At 40.7% G+C, this 9733-nt stretch overlaps 1 protein-coding gene across 3 annotated transcripts in view; it reads left to right on the top strand.

Annotated features, from left to right (window-relative positions):
• The first annotated feature begins 3663 nt into the window (after positions 1-3663).
• IL7R (interleukin 7 receptor) overlaps positions 3664-9733 on the top strand; it is a 26758-nt gene continuing 20688 nt past the window's right edge. The window contains exons 1-2 of one of the 3 annotated variants that reach the window (XR_010067358.1): positions 3664-3852; positions 9050-9185. Coding sequence is in view for 2 of the 3 variants with exons in the window: in XM_063295759.1 (XP_063151829.1) it covers positions 3753-3852; positions 9050-9185 (236 nt within the window). In the remaining variant the exon portion in view is untranslated. The remainder of the gene's footprint in view (positions 3853-9049; positions 9186-9733) is intronic. The other 2 variants (XM_063295759.1, XM_063295758.1) reach the window with 2 other exon arrangements.

Raw genomic sequence — 9733 nt, 5'->3', positions numbered from 1 at the left:
ATTTTTCTGTCTCTTCCTTCAATTTTTGTAGGTATTCCTGCTGCTGTCACGTCACCACATTTTTCATCCAGGTAATGCCAACACTTTTCTTTTAGCATCTATGAACAATGTTCATTTATTAAAGGTTTACCCTGCCTTTTTGGCCTGGGGTTCAAGAACCTGTAGGATCTGCCCTTCCCCGTTTGATCCTCACGATAACTTTCTGAGGCAGTTTAGATGGACGAATGGCCCACAGTTTACCAATGAGCTTTGTGGCTTAGTGAGGTTTTGAATCCAACCCTCCACCCTATTGATCCTTGTCTTAGACTTTAACCACTGCCTCATTCTTCACTCTTTTGTCTTGACAGAAAAAGCAAAGCTTTGATCAATCTGAAAAGGTCTCAAAGCACAAGTTTCTCTCAGACCTACATAACTTCTACCCATCCACCAGCCAAGCTGTTGTAACTGTTTAATACCCTTGCTTACACAGGCCAAGACCAGCAAGAAAAATGGGAGGCATTAAACTGCTCTTTCACTATAGTGAGAAGGACAACTAGTAGCCATTTGAGAAAAGAACTAAGAACAGTCCCTCACATGAAATCTCTATTTATTTCACTCCTTGGACTGATTGAGGAAGAGCCATTTGGGTAACCTGCAAGTCAAAGCAGTCTGAAACCACCATTCCCAGGAACTAGCTCTCTGTGTTCTACTTTAAAGGGTGATCATGAGTTAGGAACAGCAGCATGGACTTTGTCCTTGCTCATCAATTGTTAGCATCTGAAAAGTAGATCTAGGAGGTGTGCTTGTTACCCAGCTACAGTCTTTTTCTCTGAGATGTGTATGAAATTGGATTATATTAATACCTGGACACCAAAATAGTGAATGTTGGTAGCCAGGCCCAGAGGCAATGGAGTAATGAAAACGGCAATGTTGCAGCTGCCTTCTCTCTGCAGACCAAACAGTTGCCAATTATTTCTTTATTATCGAAGATGACATGCTAATGCCATTCCTTCTTGGCCCTCTAAGTCTTATGGACCCTCCCTTGGTGTGAATGTGATTGTCTTGTATGAGAAGGTAAAACAAAGGAATAGTGAAGGGAAGTATATCTACCCTGGCTTGCTCCAAGTAGCTTCATTCAGGAACATCCATGGGCAGGAGCTGGGGGTGGGGGGAGGTGTTTTAAAAAAAAGATGGTTGTTGTGACCTCACAACTGAACCCCTGCATCTTTTTTATACGTGTTTCATGAGACGCACTTTTAAAAAGTTCAGGGCTTCAGCTGCATGATTTCAGCTGCGATCTCAATTTGTTGATTACCCCTCTTGCCCGCAGACACTCTGGGGGATAGGACTTCTCTGAATGAGTGATGGGAAAAGAGGATGGATTGGGGATGTATAGCTGAAGGGAAAAACTTCAGGTGATGAGGAAGCAGGGGGTAAAATGGATAGAGAGGAAAAATAAGCAGAACTCGGGAATGATGAAATCAAGCTTGCTGATTTAAAATAATCAGCTACGTTGATATGTTCTGACTGCTAGTTAGATCTTAAAGATAACTTTCTGATCAGATTATGAAAGAATTACAGAAATCTGGTCTAGGTGAAAAATGTGGGCCCCATACACTGATTTGTTCTACTTAAAATTCCCAGCACTGTGGTTCTTCTGCTAAAGTAATTGTAAGCAGAATTATAAACCACAGGTAAACATGTGTCACAAGCACATGGGCGCTGCATAGGCAGTCTAAAATCTGTACCAACAGAATTAGGGTATGGATGAAGAAGCCCTGCAGTTTTTTAGTCCCTATCAAAAAAGGTTACATTACTGTCCTTATCTGGGGACAGGACTACATGTTACATGTAGTTTTCCATTCTTTTTCTTTACCATGCAGCTCCTAAGGCTATTGTTTAAAATGAAGGACCATGACAAGGACATCTGACTATCCTTCCCTATCTGTGATTGCTTTCCTCCTGGGAAAAAGAGGACCGCATTCTTACTTTTGGCCAAGCATGCATAAAAATGGTTGGAATGAAGTGATTTTTCAGTGAGAAACTGTTCTCTTTCCAAAACCCTGCCCATTATTGGATTGCCTTGAAGACCTGTCATTATCTGGCTGACAGGAAAGGCTATGAAGCAGCCTGTGAAGGAGAAAAAGCAGTAATTTCTGTCTCCTGAGCCTTCCTCACAAAGTTCTGGCTGAGAGATGGTGAGCCAAGCTGATAGCAATATTCAGCATCTTCGGCAGTGGCACAATAAACATCTTAGAACTTACCATCAAAGAACGCTATGTGAGTGCATTGTCCAGGCCAGCGTTTCTCAACCTTGGCAACCTTAAGAAGTGTGGACTTCAACTCCCAGAATTCCCCAGCCAGCTTCCTTGCTGGCTAGGGAATTCTGGGAGTTGAAGTCCACACATCTTAAAGTTGCCAAGGTTGAGAAACACTGGTCCAGGCGTTAGCTGAATGCACCAAAGGACTTTAGAGATAGGGACTGGACCTGGAACATTTGTCCCATACTCTTCTTGACCTTTCCACTTTCAGGGGACATCTGAAGAAGAGGTAATCTCCCACTGATTTGAACAAAAGTACATCTGTCTGTATGATGCAGGACCTTAATAAAGCAAACTGCCCTTCAAATTTCCAGCTAAATGCAGAAAAGTCAAGGAAGAAAGGAATGGGGCCACTCTCCCCCTCATGTCTACGGACTGACATTCTAGGCTATCTGCCCCATATATGAACCAGTGTGGGAGAAGCTGCAGTTTCCATCACTAAAAAAGCACAGTAAACGTTTGCAAATGTATGCCCAAGTGGGATGGAAAGAACCTGAGACTTAAAAACAAACAAATAGGGAAAAAACAAAACAGATCCAAAATTTAAAGTGAGGGTTTTGTGGGCATCATCTGGGTTCGAATCCTTGTCTATTCAACTATACTTCTGTTGAATTAGGTGTGTTTTTTCCCTAAAAATTGCTCACCTTTAACAACTGTGCAGGGTTTTTTTCTGTCATTCAATCGTGTCCGATTCTCAGCGACTGCCTGGACAAGCCCCTGCAGTTCTCTTGGCAAGGTGTTTTCAGAAGTGGTTTGCCATTGCCTGCTTCCCGGGGCTGAGAGGGAGCGACTGGCCCAAGGTCACCCAGCTGGCTTCGTGCCTAAGGCGGGACTAGAACTCTCCTACCACGCCTGATTGGCTCTTGGGCTGAGAGAGAGTGACTGGCCCAAGCTCACCCAACTGGCTTTCATGTCTAAGGTGGGACTAGAACTCACAGTCTCCTGGTTTCCAGCCCGGTGCCTTAACCACTAGACCAAACTGGCTCTCTAAACACCTGTAGGGGTCCCTAAACTTTGCCAGTTTCTTCATGAATAAGACAGAAAAACCTAAAAATTAAATGAGAGAGATTGAGCTGAAGAGAATGTTTGAGTAAAGGAAATTGATACATTTCTCTAACTGATAGTTGTAAATCTTAGTTCAACCTCTGGGAACTTCAATCAAGAAAAGTAGCATTAGGAAAACAAGCACTTTCCATAGCACCCAAGACAGTATAGGCCGTGGTAGTATCGTTTGATCTTACCTCACTCCTTCACAAGCCCTTTTGGGGGGGGGGGCATTTCCTGTTTCACCCTGTGCCCACTTGTCTGCATGTTTATACTTCCCCTTGCCTGTGGTTACTTTATTGATGATTGCGCTCTAGAAGGAGCTATAAAGTCACAACGCAAGCTGCTTTTTCTCAGCCTCAGTTTCACTTTGCCCGTGAGAGATAGAAAGAATGTGAACGTGAGAGGATGGCAAAGCCAAATTTGATGGTATATAGTTACTTCTTTATCTTCCTTCCTTCCATCTCTGCAGAAAGTGGCTCTGGGTCAGAAACGTCAGTGGGATATGGTGAGTCACTCCATCATTTTTCCTTCTAGCCAAAATTCCAAAAAATGGAAGTTCAAGCTTTCCAAATTTGTAATGCAAAGAACGTTGGTATTTCTGTTTGCTAGCATTAAGTATTTTGAAAGATAAATATCCTGTCACCTTGAGGTACGTAGTAATTTTTAAAATATTTTTATTTTTTAGCTTAGTTTATAATGACTGTGTGTAGATACAACAAACTGCTGCACAGTTGTCAGATATGGATCTCAGTGTTCTAATTCTCAACCAACGTTCATTAGAAATATAGCCCAGAGTTAGTTTCTCTTTGAGAGTATAAAGCTGTTGCTCGTTTTCCTGAATTTTATCAAATAAAGTGAGGTAAGATTAGATTTTATTATTGCTTATTATTTCATAAATGAGCATTCTTGAAAAGCTTCAAGCCACTAGCTGAAAAATGCTACTAAATAAGGACTGAATTCTAGTATGTAGCAAGAGCCAGAATTTTCCATTATTCAGTTGTGTGTCATATTCTTTCAGACCCATATAATCTTATTAAGGTGATCAGAGACAATGGGTGGAGGAAGCAAAAAGCACTTTCTCTTTAATTAGGAATGTGCATTTAACCTGGGTTGCTTTAAAGCTTATTTTTCTTGGGCTCAGATAAGAACCTTACTTTGGAAAATACAAAACTACGTATCTCTCTGCAATGGGGAGAATCAACAAATGGCTATAATTTTTTTTCTTCCTAGTGTTTTTCCCACAGGTGCTGGGTCCACTTTTGTCAGATCAACTGAATGTTGATCTGCTGGTTGCAACAAGAATTAACTGACCGGCTTGTCACCCGAGCCTGACATGGGCTTAGAGAGAGGGACTGGCCCAAAGTCACCCAGCTGGCTTTCATGACTAAGGCAGGACTAGAACTCTCAGTCTCCTGGTTTCTAGCCCATTGCCTTAATCACTAGACCAAACTGGTTCTCCAACAAACAACTATAATTGCATAACTTCATACATAATTAGATGAAATATGCAGGCATAAGAAACCTTTCTATGCAGAGGATTCCTGAAAAAAATTCAGACAAGGTACAAGGGATTTTATGCAAAGGCAAGCTGCAGTCTAGAGATTTATGCTCCTTTTTCTGATAGGTTCTCCCATACTAGATTATATTTACAAATGTTAAACAGTAATTACATAGAATGTCCAGTTACTAAAGCCAAAAGCAATAAATTTAATTCATAAATCAGACAATGAAAAACTAAATAGAACTCCTTCTCCTTCTCCTTCTCCTTCTCCTTCTCCTTCTCCTTCTCCTTCTCCTTCTCCTTCTCCTTCCCCTTCCCCTTCCCCTTCTCCTTGGCAGTTAACATAGTAATAAAAATACAAAGCAAGTTGAAATTACTCTTAAAATTGATCCTCAACTGCTCTGGGGATCAGTAGTAAGAGCACTGTTTTATCGTGGTTCTCCTCCCTCGTGTGGGCCTGGTTCTGGTGGTGATGGTGGGAGGAGAGAGGTCAAGTTTTAAGACCCTCTGTTGTGGGGTACTGCAAGGCTCAGCACTCTTTCCTCTACTATTTAACATCCACATGAATACTGGAGGAGCTCATCCATTGATATGGGGTCAGGTTTCATCAATTATGCTGGTGGTATACAGTTGTATATTGACCCCAGGCTGCATAGGTCAGGTGCTATCCAAGTGCCTAGAGACTGCTAAAGTTTGGATAGGGAAGAACAAACTGAGGCTCAATCCCAGCAAGTCCAAGTGGCTTTGGTTCAGAGAACATCTGAGCCTAGGATATTCCATCTCTGGTTCTGGATGGTGTGGCCCCCCCTCACTTGAAGCTGTTTGTAATCTTGGACTCATGGCTCTTGTTTAAACAGGACATGGCAGGGCCTTTGCACAGCTTCATTTCATGTACCAGTTAGGACTGCCCCGTGCATGATCATTCATGTCTGGGTCATATCCCAGATGGATAACTACGATGTGCTCTACACAGGGCATCTGGATGCTACAGCTGCTCCAGAATGCAGCAGCTTGAGGAGTTATGCACACTCCCTGTTTTGCCCATGTGACCCCAGTCTCAGAGCTGCACTGGTTGCCGATGGGCCTCCAGGTGTCATTTAAGATTCTGGCTGTCATCTCTAAAGCCCTGCATGGCTTAAGAGCTAAGTCTCTTTGGGACTCCATGCTCCCAGTGGTGTGGGACCACCCAATAAGATTAGGGGAGGAGGACTCCCTACTCTAAGAGAATGTTACCATCAGGTGCCTTATAAGTAGGCCTTTTGTATTGTCTCCCCACCTCTATCCCAAGAGAATATTTCTCTTGAAATTACTTCAGCTCCCAACCCTTAGGTAATTTAGGGGGGCCATTAAGACCTGCTTTTCCCAGAAAGCCTTTAGTGATTATTAAGCATGGTTGTTCTGGATTGTTTTAACCCTTGTTACAGATACGGCGTGCATGTCACTTAGAGTCAGTTGCGGCTGAAGTGGCTTATGAGCCAGACTAATAAATAAAAATGAAAAGAAGTTCAGAAGCCAGATAAGGGCAGAAAAACCCCATTTTAAATCTTTTTCTGAAAGCAGAGAAAATAAAGCCAAACACAATTCCCAAGAAAGGGAGTTCCAGGACTGAGGAATAACAGAGACGTTCCTCTCTTCCATACCTGACAGACAGGCCTCTGAAAGGCCTGTGTGTCATCAAAATTGTCTCTCTTGCCGATCTAGTTTTGGACACATTCATAAGGTGAGAGGCAAACTCTCAAGCAGTCAGACTGATTCCAGGGACTATATTATGCCTGGAAAATGAAAAGCAACCAATGCAGATCTTTCCACACACACCGGACTTCGTCCCAGGAATCTGCATTGGCTGGCAGCCTTGTTGTCATAGATTGCACCCATCAGTGTTTCTGGGCTCCCTTTTGGGGGCAGATACAGAAAGTGCTGCCAGTCCTCAGATTCTACTTCCTTCTTTTCCCCCCTTTCCAGTGTTTTCTTTTAAAAGGAATTGGGAGGATATTTTGTTTCTGTTTTCCATTCAAACTACATATCTGTGTCCTTCTGAATCTCTGAAGCTGCCTTGATGTGGTTTCATCAATTTGGAAGACACTGACATTTTACTTCAGACAAACCCAAAATCTCTCCAAAACAAGAGACGAATGCTGTTTTGGAGATGTGAACAAATGAAATAAGTAGAAAATAAACCTTTACTATTTAAAAGGAACTCCCTTTTTGAAGCTGCAGCATTACAAACATGAAAATATATCACTTAAAATAAAGAGAAGAGTTCAACCCATGTGCTATGGATGTCAGTAGAAAAACCTCTACAGTTATGAGTAAGCCTGGGCTACATTTTTAACCAGACATGCCTTGAACCAACTTTAGACATGCTGGTTTGACTCACACATTATGCTTAAACTAAATAATACACGATTGCTGTGCTCAAATACTGTAATATGCTACACTCAAATAAATGAACTGTAATGATCTAGAATTCACAAAGCTATGACAATAGTTGGCTTTTCCAATGTGCTGAACCTCAAACTAACCAACCCTTTTAAAACAGGCTTATCTTAGTGGTGGTGGTGGTGAGTTGTATGTATCCATCTACCTGGTTTATACACACAATTCTCTCAGCCAGAATATGGATGCATTTCTCATGGAAAGTCTTGTGGTATGGGTTGCTATGTGGGTTTAAAGGAGCATAGCATCCATAAGAAATCTTGACACTATTGCTAGTAAGCTGCCATTTTATTTAGATGATGTTGCCTATGAGATCAATCATCTGTGGAATAAACAACACAATACATCATATATATCTCAAACAGCTGGCATTGCCGCTCTTTATGCTAAGGTAAGCTCATTGTGGACTGAGAAACCACCATCCAGAGGAGAAATAGAATCTTTCCATTTTCCAAGTCACTGATTTTGTAAATTTATACCCAGTTTTAAACAGAGAATCTGTTGGCCTCACCAGTGGTCTTCAGGGAAGGATTAAAGTCCCCCCCTGCACTCACGGTACTTTCAGTGTAGATTGGATCTTTAAATATTTACTTCAGTGCGAGGAAAAATTGCCGTTATAATTTAGTCTTTGTGGATCTCCAAAATTATTTTATTATATAGAGGACTATCAGCAAGTTATGAGTGGAAAATTAATTGAACAAAGTTTAATGGGAATTTCCAGTCTATGTTAAGAAGGGAGATTCTCACAAAAATCTGCCTCATGTAGAATGCGCAAATGATTTCTTACAATGTCCTTTACATTTTCACATTATATGATGATCTCTGCAATCTACAACCTTGAAAATTTTAACAATGGCGCTGTGCAATCATTCTAGGGAATATGCAGACGATGGTTCAATAACTATGAGTCATAAAAAAAGATGAGTTACTCAAAAGTTTTCTTGATATTCTAAATTCTTTGATCTAGAGAAAATGTGTGAATTGACACCTTCTTTTAAATAAGAGCTTACCCCCTTATTAACCAGGAAGCCATTGCCTTCTTTTTTTATAAAAATATTTTTCCGTTTTTTTTGAGTAAACCAACAGGGCAGCTTAGAGCTCATTTTGTAAACAGAAAAAAAAAGGTGAGAAAAATTAAAAACATCCAATGCACTGTAGAGAGAAAAGAAAACTCACTTGCTAGTGAATTAATTAATTAAGTAAGTTCAACGGACAAAATAGTTTCAAGAAAAGCAAAGACTTTTACAGGATACTGGAAGACCAACAAAAAGACGGAAAAGGTGGTCTCTTGAAAGGGAAATTCAAATTCAGTGTACAGCCACAAAAAAAGATTGTTTTCTGTATCCCTGCAAGGCAGGCCTCAACTCTTGGACTTTCTTTTTACTTGCTCACACCAAGATGAGAGGAGGTGATCTTTCAAGGATCTTGGTGATAAGTCACATAATGTCCTCAAGAAGATAAAGATTTGAACTGGGTTGGAAGCTGAGACATCTGTTGTGATAGGAGAAATTACACTTCACTTAAAGCTGGATCCAGTCAAAACCATCCCTTCCACTTTCTATATCTGTTTCTGGATCCTTCCCATAGGTAGTTCTACCACACTGCAATAAATAAATAGCAGAAGAAGTGGAGGGAGAGAATTAAATTTCATTTTAAGAAATGAAACTAAGTAGTCTACATTATCTGACAATACTCCTTACGAAGTACTTTGAATCTCATCTGGTCTGAAATTTGAAGAATTTATTTTGTGGTTCTGTCTCCTTAGGTACCTGTGCAGATGCTGAGCAGGACAACAGCTTTAAGTGTTTCGTTCAAATGCCGGTACTCCAAAGCAATTTCTTAATTTGCGATGCTACTGGGACAGACATGAACCTGAACAAGGCAAATGCCAGTTTTGCTGTGTAAGAACTTCTCTAATACATCCAGACATAATTACTTAGGTGCCAGAAGATTAATACATTGAAAAGAAGAAAAATTGGCTGCAGAATTTGGGCGAAATGATCTTGGAGGGTTCTGGGGCTTCGAAAATTGGTCTGAGATGACTCCATTTGGCCTGTGGATTGGTGCTTCCACATGTTTTAGACCAGAGGAACTTAACCTTTCTTGTTTCATGGACCCCTTTGAGAGTCTGGTGAAACCAACAGGCTACTTCTCAGAAAAGTATTTAAATGCATAAAATAAAATACATAGATATAGAAAAGGCTTCATGGAGAGCAAAGTCAATGAATTCTAAAACTCTAGAATTGTAGGATTAACGTCTTGTATGGATTTTTAAGCACACAAGAATCTTTGAAATGCAAGCTGTGTTGCCCATGATCAATTACATGTTTTTGGAGAAAACAGTATTTCACATGACCAAATGTATTCTGGTTTCAATTTTTAGGGTGTAATAATTTCAATCGACATTTTTGAAGTCTAGAAGCCATAAATTATCTTGTTGCCTACATTC

Source organism: Candoia aspera, chromosome 2, assembly GCF_035149785.1.
Source record: "Candoia aspera isolate rCanAsp1 chromosome 2, rCanAsp1.hap2, whole genome shotgun sequence".
Lineage (NCBI taxonomy): Eukaryota > Metazoa > Chordata > Lepidosauria > Squamata > Boidae > Candoia > Candoia aspera.
The sequence above is the reverse complement of the archived record's forward strand: the minus strand, read 5'-3'. Positions and strand labels throughout refer to the sequence as shown.